The sequence below is a fragment of the Brienomyrus brachyistius genome, chromosome 2 (assembly GCF_023856365.1).
Source record: "Brienomyrus brachyistius isolate T26 chromosome 2, BBRACH_0.4, whole genome shotgun sequence".
NCBI lineage: Eukaryota > Metazoa > Chordata > Actinopteri > Osteoglossiformes > Mormyridae > Brienomyrus > Brienomyrus brachyistius.
The window spans coordinates 13,947,460-13,965,610 of NC_064534.1; the positions used below are offsets into that span (position 1 = coordinate 13,947,460).

Here is an 18,151-nt window from a genome sequence, read left to right on the forward strand (position 1 = left end):
ATAATTTGGAAAGCGTTTGAAACAGCTGTTCTGTATTTTGCAATTGTCAATAAAATTCAGTAAATAATGATGTCCGTTTTATTACCTTATTTTCATGTAATCAATATACACATGTCAATTGGATGGTGATCTGCCTGAGATATAAAGAAAAAGAAAAAATCATCATGGTTTTAATAATCATCCCTCCATTTTGCAACCGTTTGTGGATTGGTCTTAGTGATTTAGGAGTCCTCTCGGCTACTTCTTGGTTCTTCTAAACTTGAGTGCTGCTTTTAACACTAAGGGTGAATTTCTCTCAGTCCAAAAACTTAGGAGTCCTCCATTTAGGACTGACACGCCCATTATTTTTCGACGATGCTTTGTGAATACGGGCCCTGGTTATCATTCCCATTGAGCTTATACATTAACCCTGCATGAACAATTAGCTGAAATATTTACATTCATCCAATCCATTTTCCATTATCATTTATAAAGTGCAGGGTCATGGAGGGAGGGTACAACATTTGAAATATTTGAAGCCAAAAATGAAAGCGTTAATTTCTTTTATTACTCTTGTGATACTCATGACTGAAGAATACATTCAACTGTAAAAAGATTAATAAAGATCTCTCCAGAATGCTGGTCCAAATATGTTTCAATATTCAAAATGAGACATTGATATAAAAAAATGCTTATCTTGATAGCTCCCAATATATTGAAGTTAATTCAAAATTTAAATTTCTGTAGCAGATAAAAAAAAAAATTAGTATAATAATAATATAATAAGGCAACAGAACTATAGCATTTCCCCTATATTTTCACTCAGATTTTGTGTTGTATTGGGACTGAGGGTAGAATAAGTTATAAACTGACGTTTACTGCATCCTAAATTTAGTAAATTCATTGAGAATTACAAGCATCACGTCAAATAAGGCAGGTTCTTTTAATTGGATGTACTTTTCAAGTAAAGGGCACATCTGCAAGCAGTAGCCTGCAAAGATGAATAGCACTACTACATCCTTAATGCTACACTCTTCTTTTCCTGTCCTTTCTCGCTTTCCTCCACATTCACCTGGAATGAATAAAGCAGATCTAGAACAGACTCATTACTGGATCTCTGTTCATTTTGACTTGATTTGTTTCCTGCTCGTAATATAAACAGATCTCCTCTGCATTTATTACTATTTTTACTTTTCCTTATAGTAAAATAGTTTTACGGTTAGTTCCCACAAATTGCTAGTGAAATACTAAAACAAATATAATAAATGTTCATTTTTAGGTGAACTTAAAAGAAAATATAAATCACTGTTTGTAAAACTCTTTTATGCATCAACCTGGATATCGATTAAACTTTGTGACTTAATACATCAGAGCAAAATAATGCTAAATAATTAGTTCACCTAAAGTGGTTTTTGTCATTGGAACTTTACGAAAGTGGGTTGAGATTAAATTTTAAGACATGCCTCAGTAGACTACCTGGGTAGATTTATTATACAATATGCACAAAAATAATTTACATAAAATTATAAATAGACGTCTTAGTTCTGTATTACATTGTGGAAGCTTGTAGTGAAAAGCAATAATGAAATAACACATAATCCTCTAGCCCTTAAAAAAAACAGCTGTAACTGTTCTCTACACACTAGACAAAACAACAAAACAAGGACGAGTACTGCCAAACTAGTTCTCTCTGGGCCTTATACAATACATCCAACATAAAAGAACTTGTATATGCAATGGAAAACTCATTTTTTTGTGGACAAAAAAAGTATCAATGTATATATACAGCAAGGAGTGCATTTACAAAGACCCCTCCCCCAACTCACCCCATATAAAAACCTAAACAATGGGCTACTGTTCGTTTTGCAAAACCCAACAACTATTAGATGTCCTATCTACCTACGTACGGTCACCTTACAGACACACGTGGGTTTCTGACGCTAATACACTCAAAGGCACTTTTCTGGGACAGCTGTCAAGTGTGGTTTTCGGACAGTCGGTGGGTAATTTAGATGAAGAGGATTCACTCATTGTCATGGTGGATGCGGAGGACTGTATCAATCTGGCGGCCTCCTAGCGGAATTTCATTCCATGAGATGATCGTTTACTTATTTTGTCACGGTGTACCTCCGCAGCCAAAGGCCCCGGGCACACGAACACGTCGCTAATTCCGTTAAAAATACCCACAACCGCCCCAGTGCCCCATTTGCCACTCCATATATGGCCACGTTGACACTGGGGTTGAGTGTTTGGCAAGGCACGTCCAGCTGTCATCCATCACGCATGCGCACCAGCCTTCAGTCATTCATAACACACCCCCACCCCCAGCGAAAAATCTCCGTATCTTATCCCACTCACCACCAGCCTCTTCGAAACAACGTAATCTGAAGCGATAATTCGCCCGGTAACAGGGTAGAAGAGGTGAAGTAACAGAAAAAACAGAGTGAAAACGGCGCTAGCTATCAAGCCAGTGTCGCTCTGATGCGCCAGTACCACCACACCGTTCACTGACCGCTGCTCTTTGTGTCTTTTCTCCTTCTTCTTTCTGACCTTTCTAGAGAAAAATGTTTAGCTTATCCAATCCAGTGCAGCTGATTCAGGAAAATGAATAAAAAAGCTATCTAGTCAGCAAAGCAAGTGGGCAAAATTAATAATGAAAAAATAAACAAGAAAAAGACTAACCTTTTGAATTCTTTTCAACGCCATCGCTGGTTTATTATACTTAATATAGGTCCGTGAGAAAGATAGTATTATACATAAAAGTGACACACGGTGATTTTGAAGTATATCTAGAATCCCTTGTCAGTATCGCAGGATGAACGCCTGTGTTTTAAGCCTCTGTCCGCACGCCAGGTCCCGGTCTCCCTCATCCGCTCTCCTCTCGCCGGTGACACCAGCATCCAGCGCCGCTAGACAGCCGCGAGGTGATACCGCGAGAAATCCCGCGAGCGGACAACGGCACGCTCATCTGGAGCGCGGCACCGGCGGGGTTTGTAGTCCGTTACGAATATAAGCATGACATGATCATGACTTCTTTCTCTTCTTCTTGGAAATCATTTGAAATAGAATTTTTTCCAAAAAATCATTAACGTATGTTTCTTCAATTTATGCAAAGGACTGCATTCTGAGATGAAAATGGACACACTTGAGAAAGCAAGGTTCCTGGCTGCCTAAGTATATTTGCCCCATTAAATCTCAAAACATTGCATTATGATAGTTTTGTGACAATGCAAAACGTAGTGTACCTATCTGCATACAGTATGAAGCTGGTTCAACAACAATATTGCATTAAAAATGCTGGTCCACCAGCTCCAAAACACAATATATGCTGATATAACCAACTGGCATTATGCTGGTCTATGCAGGGAAATGTCCCTCCCCACTTATGTGTATTGTTACCAAATTGTTACATTTGTTTATGTCTAAGATAGTGTACTCAAGGGTGAATGTGTACCCCCCATTCAACCTGTTATAGTTATATAGTTATGATGGCCATAATGTAAATCTGGGGACACTTGATGAAGTGTTCAGTGTTTATGGGATGCAGCCATGGTAAGCTAAAGTGTTCCTGGGGGTTGATTTTTTTGCATGTTCTTTACCAGTTATTCATTATGGAGGAGCCCGATAAACGCCTCTTTGTTTCTGTAATTGAGGCCTGACAAGTCTTTGTCTCAGCACTGTTTTACAGCGGTACACATAAAAGAATTGATAAAAGGCACTTGGGCAGCGGCAAAATAATGCAAAATACCTTTTAATTACAAAGGAAGCAAAGCAATGACAGTCTTACTTATTACTCTTACTTACAGTAAGTTTAGGTGAAAACAGCACTGAGAAATTTTGTCTATTTGCACCATGCATGTTCTTGTTTTTCACTTAAATCTTTGTTGGTTCTGAAATTTTCTGCTAGTCTTTGTGTTATCTGTCACATCCAATCTAAATTCTGTTTCTCAGAATACCTGCCTCCATGGTCAGTGGCCGCTTATGGATGGTTCCATTCAATTATCATTCATGTACTTAATCTACCAATCTTTCAAACTGTTGAAATCATTATTTCCTCAGTTTCGGGTTGTTATTATCTTCATGCACTGGAGTTTTATAATGACCAAAAGTTTGAAGAAATTCCTCTTTCTGGGATGATGGAAATTTCAAAGAAATGAAGAGATAAAGAACTAAAGTTTGTGTTTGAGAGAGGAAGGAGATTTCACCACCAGTGGGGTTGAAAGAATAGCACGTTAAACAATAGCAGGATCCGCGACTTTAAATCTGCAGCTTTTTGGTAACTGATTAATTCCACTTCCATAACCATTATGCTAATGTATAGCCTCATTAATGTAGGGAGGGTTGCACTGAATCCGTTTCAAGCATAATTTTCAGAGAAATCCAAAAACAAAAGCTGGTATGTCAGCTTGCAATTATCTTATAGGACTCAGTGCTCTTTGATAGTCTACTTGTAAAATATAACAAAATGTTTTTTTTATTTTTAATTTTTTTTTTTTACAAATCTTGCAATAAGCAGGGAGTATGACTCAAACACACTTACTGATTTAAGTATAATGGGAAAATATTCTTTTGATTGACTATGATGTATTCCTCCTTCTGACCAGGGCTGGTCAAAGCTGAACAAGTCAATTTCAATTTGTCTTGAATGTTGTATGAAATTGGCTAGCTAACGGCTGGTTCATATCTACTGTTTATTTTGCCTGGCAGAGAGTCCTGGGACACCCCATTGAATGTTCTCCAGATGCATGATGAAGGCCTGTATTACCCTTGACAACTTCCTCATATGTACTGAATGCAGCGCGTGCCACGGTAGCATGACATATGCAGACCTTTGCAGAAGTTTAGCTTGGGAAGTGGTGGCAACATCCTGCGTGATGCAGGACAGCTTTTGAGGATCAAGCCACCACATACAATCCATGTCCTCAGAAACCATTTTTCTGCCACCCACTGGCCTTCTGTCATGACAGGACAATGTAATTCCAAGGGGCTAAATAAATTAGTGCCTAATGGTGTCTATTATTGAAACCTATGGTTTTCTGAAAGTGTATGTCCAGAAGCACTTCCATGAATAATAAAAAAAAACAATGATAAGTAACATCAGTCTTTTAATAATCCACATAGTGATGAACAAAAGACAATTCAAATTCTAGTCATTATTCAATCCTTATGTATATGTAACAGGACCAATTTCCACTTGCCATTCTCTGTTTCATTTTCTGTTGGATGATAAAATGAATCATTTGCATGAAGACAGTGAGAATGGGAAATGTGCCAACTGCCTATCATGGTTTGCAAGTCACATTTAAGTGTGGTATGTATGTTATATTAAAAATCAGTACAGTCTACTGTATTTTACTCTGCATTATGCATTTACAGTACAATAAGACAGGTATTTGGTGTTAGTTACAAATGTAAAATTTTTTCCCCTCACTTCATTTTGATACACTGAGAATATACCATGTGTTCATATAAGCTAGCGCACAATATTACCAATGTTAATCAGATGACATGTAAGAGTGTGTGTGTGTGAATATACTTTACACGCAATGTCTACAAGTGACCCTGTTACTACTGTTTGGTACATTTGTGGTTATTTGGCCATTCTACCATGCTTTATGAGTGAGTGTGCCAAGGGTTTTGCAAGTGACATGTACCTTGTATCTTTGTCTGTTGTCAGTAAATAAATGCAGATCGACAGTTAAACTTTGATACTTCTGTTTTATTCTGCACAAGCAAGACTGTTCACATATTTTACAAATTCGCAACAATAAAAATTCTTAAAATTAACAAAACAGAGAACACACCATTATGTTTCTGCCTTGGGTGTGGACACCCTCTCTTGTCCGTCCTCATACTCCTCCACCATTTCAAAAAGCATCTGATGGATCTTGAGTTTTGCTAAATTTCTGTGGCGTGGTGGTAATTTTTTTGCTAAATCCGCCATAGCAAAAAAGAAGCGATTGTCCTCATACTACTCCACTGTTTCAAAAATCATCTGATGAACCTTGAGTTTCGCCAAATTGCTCTGCTGTGGTGGTAATCTTTTTGCTAAATCCGCTATAGCGAAAAAGAAACGACTGTCCTCGTCTGGCTGTGTGTAAAGAGTTCCTTTTTCGCCTGCAAGTTCTTCAAGTTGTTTAACCATCTGGTGCATCAGGTTTCCGCTTCTGTTGTCTGGCCTGTCCAGTGTCATGCAGAGGGGAACTCGCCTCTTGAGGTGTAATGTTTGTGAAAGATGGTACAGGAATGAAGGCAGATGTACTTGAAATGGAGGTGGTTTCAGATTGCTGTCCACTAGCAGTTAGAAGTACCTGCTTCATCTCATCTGATAACATGGACTGGCTTGGCAATGGTGATGTGATGTGGGTAGATGACATGGGTTGCTCTTCACTACACATGACAGGACTTTTGCTCAAATGGTGTCCAGAAACTGAATCCATGAGGCCATCATGCTCTTCTTGAGATTCCTTCAAGAGACTAAGTACAGATTAATAAAAGACAGGCAGTGTGTGGCTCAGTGGGCTAAGCCTGTGTGCATGTTATCAGATGGTCATTGATTCAAAACCAACATCAGTGCATCTGCGGCTCCTTGAGCAAGGCCCTTAACCCCCAGCTCCCTGGGCATCCCAACAGGTGGCCACCCTTCACAGATGGCTTACTCTACAAAGAGCAAGTTGAGGGAGGTATAAAAAAAGGCAAATTTCCTCATGGGGATCAATAAAAGTATCAATTATTATCATTAAGACAACCACATCACAGCTTCACTCAACTTTCTCCATTATCACCTCCTCACCCATAGACACATAAACATGCACACAGTCATAACTTCAACTGTCAATCCACACGCATACTGTGGAGTATACTATAACACAAGTTTTACATACCCAGAGTTAACTTAATAGAGCAGGGTAAGCTAACCCTGACTGCAACGTAAAATGGTACCTAAACTGACATGGAATTTCTTACGGCTGCTTCACACTTCTTGCAGACATGAACATGCCACTGCACACAGGGCTGCACTAATGTAATTTTAGATGCAGGGGCAGCCATGAACAACCCTGGCATTGGACAGGGGAATACAAGCAGAGTCAGAAAGGAGATATGGCCAATGATTGTATACAAACCTTTTTTATCGTCACTGATCAGACTGAAAACTAACACGGCTTTGGAGAAACGTCAGCTAAGGAAGTCCAGAGATATCGGGATTTATATGATTCCTAGTTACGGGATTAAAAAGTCTTCTAGGGCTGCACCCACCCATCCATTTTCCTACTGGGTCGCGGGGGGTCTGGAGCCTATCATGGAAGCAATGGGCACAAGGCAGGGAACAACCCATGATGGGGGGGGGGGGGGCAGCTGATCACAAGGCACACTGACACACTGTTCACTCACACATGCATTCCTACAGGCAGTTTAGCAACTCCAATTAACTCCAATTTGGACTGTGCGGGGAAACAGGAGTACCCAGAGGAAACCCCACGACGACATGGGGAGAACAAATTTTGATTGTTTAGTGTTATTTTAGTTTCAGTTTAAGTTGTAGTAATTTTATTTCAATGGAGAGATGGAAAGTGACAGGACTTTGCTGGCTACTACAAAATGTCTATGTGGTGCCATTGGCCATTTATATTGTTGTAGTGGATTGCATGAAAGACCCCAACACAAACAATTAATTGCTTTAACTGAACATTATTGAAAAAACAGTAAGGCAAAGTATTTCACATTTGCTTTTATTTCAGTTAGTTTGGGAAGGAATATTTATAGTTTGTTTATTAAAAATTCAGTTTATGAAAATGTTAATGATAATAACTCTACCTTGTACATACATAATGCTCAATTAGTTTAACTCTTTTTTTTAAATATTGCATCCATACCACTCTTTGTAATCGTACCTACTGCAGATAGTGCCATAGTATGCATGGCTGATGTGGCAAAATTCGTGCTGCAAAGGTTGAGCAAGAAGACCCCATTTGCAAGTTTCTCAGTCCAAATAAAAATAAGACAAATAACTAACGACTCTTCACTACTGTTACCCAGTTAATTGTAAGGTAGCCAGATTCAAGAAAGGCACAAGTACCCTCTGTACTTTCAGATGTAACAGTGATTCAGTTATGCTGGGAATATAAAAACTGCCTCTTATTTAGAGAATCATTGAAATTTTAAGCTGGAAGTATTAGACATTCTATTTGGAGTTTCAAATACTAGCAAACCAGTTTTCAGTTCTGATGAAGCCTATATTATCAATCTGCTCTTAATTCTTTCCATATATATTCTATAATTCACCATTTAAAAAGCAAATATTTCTGTGTTAAACATATTTTCTGACATATTTAGACATTGTAAATACACAAAAACTTTGACACTGGAATAAGTTTGAGTTACCTGAAAGATAAAATGTTTGTCTGATTCCCTCCTATCTGCTTGTGTCAAGCTGTTTGTCACTGTGCAAGTCTTATTCCACAATTCACTTTGTAAAATGTTTTGAATGTCTTCCAATTTTGTAAATTGATAATTTATTATATAGGAACAACTATAGAGAAGTGATGGGCTGGTTCAGTGTGAGGGCCACACACATGGGCATGGGGTACAAAGCAGAGCGTCTGTCCTGAGTATAGCAGGAAATCAGAAAGGACACTGGAGCGAAGATAGAGCACAAAAGGTTTTTGTGTACATTCCGGTTACACTGAGAACAAACATGGCAAACACAGTCAAAGAAAGATTAGCTTAGGTCTGAATCTGAAGTTCGAAAACACTGACATTTATATTTTAACATGCCGGAGTCATTTTAAATAAGAGATGGCAACTCTTTAAAAACAGAAGCCTCGACTTTATTACAGTAACAGCACACTGCCAGTGATAACCAACAGCAGCACAGACAGGGAAGGAGAGAATTACACACATAACTCTCAAACTCGGGGTAGACATTGATGCAAATAAGCATTGTACAGTAAAATATTAAACACATCATTTACAATGTTAATACATGAACACACACATTACATATACATTTATATATTGCACATTCTCGCAGAGTGGTGCATGGCATGCCGGTAACCAAAATAATTAGGTTTTAATCAGTAAGCCCATAGGACCGGGGGCACGTGGGGGTCCCAGTCACAATGGCGGTCGGCAACAAAGATAGCAAGCTGCATGGTGAATGTGCAGTTAAACTGCTCCACCAGACCATCAATCACTTTTAGGGTGAAGGGGGGGTGTTGCGGATCTTCAATATTCCCAGTCACTTGCAGGTCTCCACAAACACCCGTGCCTTGAAATTGTACCCCTGGTCACTGCGCAGCTCCTCCAGGACAGCGAAGCAGCAGAACAACAACTTGAGCTTTTCGGCTGTGGCTGCTGTAATTTAGTCAGGGACCATGTACGCCTTGGGCCCCTTGGTGAAGTCGTCCATAGCCACAAGCACGTAGCAGTTCCCAGCATTGATGTGAAAAAGGGACCCAAGAAGTCCACACCGACCCTCTCAAAAGGTGCCCCCAACTGATCCTGCTGCATGGATGCACAATACAGGTGGCTTGGGCCCTTCTGGGCGATGTATACGTCACAGGAGTGCACAAACAGTTCCGTGTCCTGGCTGCAGCCAGGTCAGTACAAGTGGCGAAGCAGCTTCCTCAACCTTCCTGATGTTCTGAAGTGCCCAGCTCCTGTCACACCGTGCACCACTGTCAAGACTGAGGAACAGAGGCTCTTGAGCACACGTAGCAGCCTCTCTCCATCTGGGAACCGCCAGCGCTGGTACAGCAACCCCTCGTGCACCTCAAGGGCCCCCCACTGCATGTAGAGAGCCTTGGACTCTGGGTCAAGGGTGACCTCCCTCCACTCCAGTTACATCCCCACCTACAGTCATGCTCTGACTTGAATGAAATGATTAAGTGACTGTTACATTTATATAACACTTTTCAAGACACCCACCACCATTGTGTAGCACCTACCTGGATGATGAAGACATTTCACAGACTGACTTATTGCAAAGGTGGCATTCTATGACAATACCAAGCTTGAATTCACTGAGCTCTTCAGAATGACATATTCTTTCACAAATGTTTGTAAACCTGACTGCATGGCTAAGTGCTTGGATTTTATACACCTGTTGCAATGGGTCTGAATGAAACACCTGAATTCAACGACAGATGTATGTCCCAATACTTTTGTCCATATATCGTAGTACATTGGTTCCAATTTTTGATATCAATAATTCAGTTTTAACTAGATAAGTTAATTGTTGATATCAAAATTAAAATATGAAAGACTTAAAATGTCAATTTCTCATACCAGAAATTCAACTGCAACTAGTTGCAATTCAAATTTTAATTATAACTCGATGCAACTGAATTCCTGATATCAGAAATTGACATTTCAACTAGTTCAAATTCCAACTCCCTTTGAAATGAACGAGAAAAACGTTTTGAATTTTGAACAGGAATTGTAAACTAGTTACAACTGAATTTGTCACATCCTCTAGAAATGAAATGACGGCAAAACGGGCTTTCCACAGCTGCTGGAGTACCACTATATGATGGCTGCAAACTAAAATAAAATTCACATTTCTAACTGCAACGCCATGTACCCGTCTATGTCCTTACGTACTGTAAAGCACACAGTGCATGGTAAGTATTAGTAAAATACTAATTTTTAATATAACACTTCATAAACGTGAGCAGCTTGGCCCTACAGCGCCACGCCACCGTACGCGGTAGCGCAAGAGGGGTAAACTCGCTTTGAATATATGATATATCCCTCAGGTTTGTGCCAACAACAATAAAGCTTTTGACTTTTGAAATCTATATGAATAACGTGTCAGTCAGCCAGATAGAGGTGTCGGCTACAATCAGATACACGGGTGATGTACAGAACATAATTTATCCTGAGTGATGAGCTTACCTGTGAATGTGGAAACTTCGCCTCTCTTTCCCGATGTTTAACAAACTCAGAGAGCCATGAAAGACACTGAAAAATAGGTTCTCTCTCCCGGGATCTCCACTCCTTGGTTTTACTTTCCTTTTTGCTTTAACATATCTGTCCCGTAGGTTTTTCCACTTGCTTCGGCAGAATTGCTCTTCCAAGCACAGAGTCTTGCCTATTTCTTGCCACGAGAGTACAGCCATCTTGGAATCTTTATAATCCCGATGCGAGTAATCATATGAATTCCGGTATTTTCGGACTTCAGCTAACTTTTCGTCCGACCCGGTCATCATGTTTCTTATCAATCTGATCGCAGAGGGCAGGAACGGTGCTTATATACAATCTTTGGTCCGATGTCCTTTCTGACTTTCTCCTGGCCAATGAACGATTGAGGCGCGCTTGCGTCACAGAATGGACCGTCCACGTTGTTTTGATTTTAGAGCGACCGTAATAAAATGACGCCGCGCTCGGCCGCAGTGGCGAATTTAACGTCACAACAGCCACACGCACCGTGTGGCGTCCGCAGTAGGTAGGCGGTCACAAATAGGTGCCTTTAGCGTTACGATAGTTCGAGTTACGATATGAAGACTACGCTGGGGCGAGAGCTATGCACATTCCGACAACTTTGACTTTTGACATATTCCCGGGCTAACAATACAATTAATGTCAGAACTATTAGCCCCCCTAATGAAATCACACAAAACCCTTAATATTTTCATGGATATGACCATGACAAAAACTGTTAATACATGTATTGCTTCCAAAAGTACACAGATAAAATCTACACAAAGTTTGATTAAGAGTTTACTGATGTCCTGAATTTTAACAAGAAAACTGAAAAATGACAAGGTCAAAATTATTAGCCCCCCAGACATTTAACGGTCAATAATGTGGCCTTTCTCATTGTAGTCTCATCAGACCAAAGAACAGACGTCCAAAACTCATTACCATATTTCAAATGTTCATGGGCAAACTTCAGTTGGGCACTCAGCATTGGAGTTTTCCTTGGACAGTGATCTTGAAGTCCTCCACGGTGAAGAGCTCTCACAACTGTCTTCCTTGACACATCAACTCCAGAAGAGGCCAGCTCAGCAACAATCACCTTGGCAGAGAGGCGGAGATCCTTATTGACATCTATGATTATTTTTCTCTCCAAAGTTTTTAAAATCTTGTGCTTACGGTCTCACCCAGGTTTATTTGCAACAGATTTTGTCTCCTGGTGCTTTGCAATGATGCATCGTACAGCTGTTCTAGACACTGTTAAATGCTTGGAAATGGCAGTGTAGTCTTCACCCTCATGATGAGCTTCTACTATCCGCTTTCTGAGGTCCAGACTAATTTCTTTTTTCTTTTTTTTTGCATGATGAAATTGCTTCTTACCAAAAGTGTCAAAGTAGTCCAAGTGTTCCAGTGCCACTGGCCTTGTTAACCACAGTTCCTTATGTAAAGTTCAATGCTGATTGATTACTCAAGTGTGGTGTGAAAGTTAATTGAATGTTCAGGTTTGGTTTTAAAGCTAATTGAATGGTGAGGTTTGTCTTGAAAGAGAAAGAAACACAGAGGGGCTAACAATTTTGGCCTTGTCATTTTGCAGTTTTCTTGTTAAAATTCAGCACATCAATAGATATATCTTAATCAAACTTTGTGTATATTTTGCCTTTGTTCTTTTGAAAGCAATACAAGTATTAACAGTTTTTGTTAGGGTCAATTCCATGGAAATATTAAGGGTGATTTAATTAGGGGGGCTAATAATTCTGACCTTAACCGTATGTTGTATGATACTTTCTACCGAAACGATCGCAAGCTTAAGCATCTTCTACAGCGTTTAGCAATTAATGTATTGTTCGAGTTTTTTTTGTGCGTAACGAAATATACTTGTATTCATTTACTTACTACTATTACTGATATTTGGTTAGTTACATTTACAGTTACATTTATTTAATTGACAGCAGTTTTATTATATTCGACTTTACTATTTTCCACTTATGATGGATTCATCAACACTTAACCCCGTCTTAAGTCGAGAAGCACCTGTTATAGAGGTCCCCGTACCCATTTTGTGTCCACATGAAAATTATATATGTAATATACATGTAACTACAGTATCTATTTGAATGTTTAAAATAACTTTTGAGAAAATAAAATTTCAAAATACATGTGAAATATTGTTCCAAACTGGATGAATCGTCATTCAGTGTAATGGCCTACACTTTGATTTTACTATTACATCTTTAAATAAACATGTGAAATACCAAGTTAAAGTATGTATTAGCTTACTTGGCATGTTTAAATCAATGTTGACTGTGTTATATTAAATGGACAATATCGTGTCGTAAATATTTAAATAACCAGGGGATCTTTGTCCCAAATACATTCATTAGAGGTCATTCAGTGTAACAAGATCAAGAAGTGATTTTGAAATCATATCAAAAACTGATTGTAATGTGACAGTCTGTGACATCATAAAAAGGACCCATGAAGACCAATGTGGTGCTACAGTAAGGTAAGTTTATCTTTCTTAAATATATGATAATTTAATCTTTTTTGTGCTGTGGTAACTTAAGTTACAAACCTGCATGTCATTCAGTGAAATGCCTAAAACACTTCTATTGTTAGATTTTTTTGAAAATTAAGTATACTGTATTTTGTGAATTACCGTAATTAACTTTATTGGTCAAGGTCATTGTTTGATGTAGGTAGGAATTTGATAGCCTGAAATATATGTTGAAGTAGAAGGTTCATCATTTGGTTTAATGTTTTTTGTCATTCGGAGTAATGCAACTTCTCTGTTACAGCACATTGTCATCAATTACACTGCATGACAGTATCACTATATAAATGAGTCAGTATTTATATACGGTACCTTTTGGTGTCCTGTGCAAGAGTAATCCATTTGGCATGTTAACGTAATGAAAAAATGACTGTGAAAGTGTTTGTTATACTAGGTTAAGTTTTTATATTTCAGATAAATCAGAGATATTTAGTACTGACGTATGTTTTCAACTTAATAATATTAGTATTTTAATGCATTTTGTCAACATGTCATTCATGTTAACAAACAAAGCATTCATAGTTAATGACACACAGAAGAATGAGATTGTGGATACAAGCAACAGAAATGAGTTTCCTTCGCATAGTGTCTGGGCTCAGCCTTAGCAATAGGGTGAGGAGCTTGGATATTTGGGAGGAGCTCAAAGGAGCCACTGCTCCTCCGCATTGACAGGAGTCCATTGAGGTGGTTCAGGCATCTCCAATGTGGAAGTGACCCCCAGGGCAGATCCAGGACATGTTGGAGAGATTATAGCTCAGCGGAGCTGGAGGAGGTAGCTGGTGAGGTCTCGGCATGCCTGCTTAGACTGCTTCCCTCATGACCAGATAGAGTGTAAATCCATGTCAATAATTTTATGTTCATGTCAATAATAATTGCATCAAATCTTGCATTTCATCTATTAGAGAAGAAAGCAAGCTGCCTTGGCTGCAAATTCTGATCACTCAGTAATCAGGAATTTATTACATTCTTCTTTTCAGAAGACATTCCTTATAGAATAAAATGCTTGTTCCTTTTTAACATCCGCTTCTGCTGTCATTTACTCAGGAATGTTATTAAAACTAATTTAATGACCCAGACTAATACTAAAAACATTGCAATAATGGGAAAAATAGCAATACTTATACACTTTATCCCTTTTCGACAAAACATCATTCAGAGTAACAAACCACGGTCATTTGATGTAACAGATATATTTATATCAAAATGAAACAATACACTTATACTTGTTACGATACATATAAAAGAAGATGTGATCAAACTAAATTTGATTGTATTTTACATGAATTTCCCATCCTTATAAAATCTTCTTGCTGACAAATGGGTAAAACCCAGTGGTTGGAAGGATATTGGAAAAGTATAAAGACTTATAATTAATTAGTTTTAGGGGCTGCATTGTGATACGTAAATACAGTATTGTAATATTTCATCTACTTATTGTTGTTCTCAACCCTCTAAGGTTGACGACATCGTCGGCGATGCCGCGTATCTTTCTCATGTATTTCTGTTCATAACTCCCTGAAATCCTGTTGTAGAAACATGAAAAAACTCGCTAACTAAATCCGTAATCTGTCTTCTTTTCAAAAGTCCATTGTCTCAAAAGATTTTTTGTATATAAATTGTTGTTACGTTGAATGACATTTTAATGGGTGTCTTCTGTAAATTGAGGTAAAAACATTTACATTGTTTACATTAAACCATTACCTTTTGCTTAGAAAATATTACATTTAAACAGGAAACTTTGTAATGTACAGAAAATGACAATTTTTGAAGTTGTACCACACTTTTTTGGCGCCTGAAAATACCTTTTTGCCTTTCACCCAAAGACGGAACTATGTAGGATAAGACGGGGTAATTCTAGCCTCTGGCCTGTTTCCTTCTCTGTACCAGGCAGATAAACTATTCTGACCTTCTTGGAAACAAATTCTAAAAATATTATGTTTGAGATATGAAGAAACAAAGGAAGAGGGTCATTAAAGGTATTTCTGTAGCTGAGCAGGACAAGAAAAGTGTGGAGTTGAAGAAAAAAAGTAGCAGTAGAGCTTTTTGCAAGTAAGAGTTTCTGGTCACTGTCTAACGCATCTTCAGTTGTTTCTTTTTCATATGTAATCCGCAGTGACATTATTCATTAACAGCTGTTTTATATCCCAGATATGTAAGCACTGTCTGACGGGGTAAATCTAGTAATTCTGTCCCTCTCAAATTAAATGCTGAAGTATTATTTAGCCGTTATCTTAATCATTTTAACAAATTGAACAAATTTCTATAGATAAACTGTTTTAATTACAGACTGTCCCCGACGTATGACTGGACTCCGTTGCGACAGACAGATCCTACGTGTTGGAATAAGATAAACACACTCACTATTAGGTTTGAGAATGAGACTGGGAGATGTGTGTGAGGGTGGGATGGTCGTGCTGTACTTTCTTGCAGCAACGATTGTATGGGCATGGCACGAAGCATGCACTAGGTGGCGCAGTGCTGGCGGACATATGGGTGCCTGAAACTAATTTCTAGATAAATTTATAGATTTTTTTTTTAAAACATATTTGCGATTTATCGTAAGTCGGAGACAGTCTGTAGTTAGAAATAATAGTTCAAGTGCAGAATATATACATAATAAACATTACACTGTATTTTTCAGGTTCAGCAAGCTTCCAAAGTACGAGAAAAAAAGGTGTGAGGTGTCATATTCCAGAGTAGACATGGAACACATGGTATCTTTTTAGCCTATGATATTAGTCTTAGTGAGGATCATAAAATCATACATTGTATAATAATTGTGAACTTTTACTAAAGTGTTTTCTTTACTCAAATTTTTTTCAAGTGGCATAAATTAAACCTTAAAGCTATTTCATTTTTGCATTACTGAATTAATTATCTCACAGGATATTATATTCATATGTATGCTATGTAGTTTGGCAGTGGTAGTAAAATCTGTATTCATTGTATTCTGTTTGCGAGCCAATTCTTGGGGCACACTCTTTGGACATTGTGACCTGTCAATTTCATGCCTCCAATTCTGTATTCCAAATAAAAAATATGGGCTAATCACAATGAAATAAATGAGATTGTTTTGAATTAGATGGACTAATGAGGCAGTTTCAGGAGAAGGGAACTGAACATGTCCTAACTTGACCCAAAATATCGGGGGACTAGGATTATCTCAAAGGTTGGGGTCATTCCAGCCCCGCTACCCCAATTCAGTATGGCTCTAATTCATAAACCGTATCTAACTCAACCATAGAATTTGCTTTATTTCATTCATAGATGGCAGCACTGTTGCTGCAATGAGTTATTTCTTAGCTGGTGTAGCATCCATCCTTGAAAGACTAGTGGAAAGAGGGCTACGATTACCCCATCTTCATTTATAAACCAGGGCTCCCCGATTCCGGTCCTGGGGGACCATTTCAGAACAGTTTGCAGATTTCCCTACTCAGACACACCTACTAAACCTGGTTGTTAGCTGATTAATTAACTTGTATTTGAACAGGACAATCTGTGAACTGTGTTGGATTCTGACCCTCTATGGCTGGAATTGGGGATCTCTGCTATACACAAACATGCCCCATGTAGCTAGTGTTCTGGGGAGAACTATAAACACTTTTTGGCAATTGGTCTATCATTTGCTTACCTGTGGTTTACCCCAGTCTAACACGAGCTAAGAAATGTATTTTACTGTTTAACACACACATACGTTTTATGCTAAACCTGATTACGTTTCCCAAAAAGTAGTTTAGCTGAAGCAGTGATACAAGGGTAGGTTTTAGTATCAGATCACTAAAATCTTCTTGAAACAAAGCAACATTGTATTTTATTTCGTCTGTGTGTTTTTTCAGTGTGTCACCATAGATGATGCCCTTGATATCTGTTTTTGGAATGGGGGTACAATAGATATGAAGTTGAGAGTTAAAAATTTCCCTTAAGAAAACATGTCTGTTGTCAATCAGGGGAAATCTGTTGCAGATTTCTGCAGTAATACCAAGGCGCTGTTTAAACCACATATAAACCCTGTGCAGAGCCTCTTTAAGATAAATGGCAGAAAATACGGCGTGGCGTTTAAATAATTTCTAGAGGAACACACAGATTTTTGGTTTAAATGCAGTTGAAATTTAAAACGCAAGCTCAGAGAACAGCAATGGCGTTAAAGAAACCGCCTGACTCGGTTTTGTTTAAATACTACGCTGCAGCAAAGCTAATGCCACCAATTGCTTCTTTAACTTTTCAACTGAGTTATCAAGTAAAATTTTTCACAATTCAATTAAATTATGTAAATTGAAACAATAATTAACAATAATAGTAAAATTGACCGTAGAGCGACAATGTGTTTACGGTTCCAGGAGTTTCCGAAGAGAAAAACGCAAAACAACTACCCACTTAGAGAAAACATTGTTGAGTCCACTAGATGGCACTGTTTCGCTTAAATTAACGCAAGTTCACTTCATGGTCTGTTTTAGGAATACGGTACATAATTTAAAAAATCCATTCGTACAGTACAGTACAGTGTTGCTGGGGAGGCTGGAGCCTATCCTTGGCAGTATGGGGCACAAGGCAGAGGAATACCCTAAATGGGATAAAAGTCTATGGTGGGTCACACAAAATAATGCACTATGGCCAATTTAAAAACATAAATACCAGATCTGTTTACAATGTATAGATCTATAGCAGATGTTGAAAGGTAGTTTTGAGAACAATAAGATCATCTAG

The 18,151-nt window shown here is 38.4% G+C and overlaps 2 protein-coding genes across 3 annotated transcripts in view; one reads left to right on the plus strand and one right to left on the minus strand.

The window, feature by feature from the left end:
- The window catches only part of ube2d4 (ubiquitin-conjugating enzyme E2D 4 (putative)), a 13,303-nt gene extending 10,417 nt beyond the window's left edge, over positions 1-2,886 (minus strand). The window contains exon 1 of the mRNA XM_048980278.1: positions 2,662-2,886. Within this exon, the coding sequence (XP_048836235.1) occupies positions 2,662-2,685 (24 nt within the window). The 5' untranslated portion in view covers positions 2,686-2,886. The remainder of the gene's footprint in view (positions 1-2,661) is intronic.
- Positions 1-18,151, plus strand: part of tcf7l1b (transcription factor 7 like 1b) — a 611,697-nt gene that overhangs the window by 517,567 nt on the left and 75,979 nt on the right. The gene's annotated exons all lie outside the window — the stretch shown is intronic.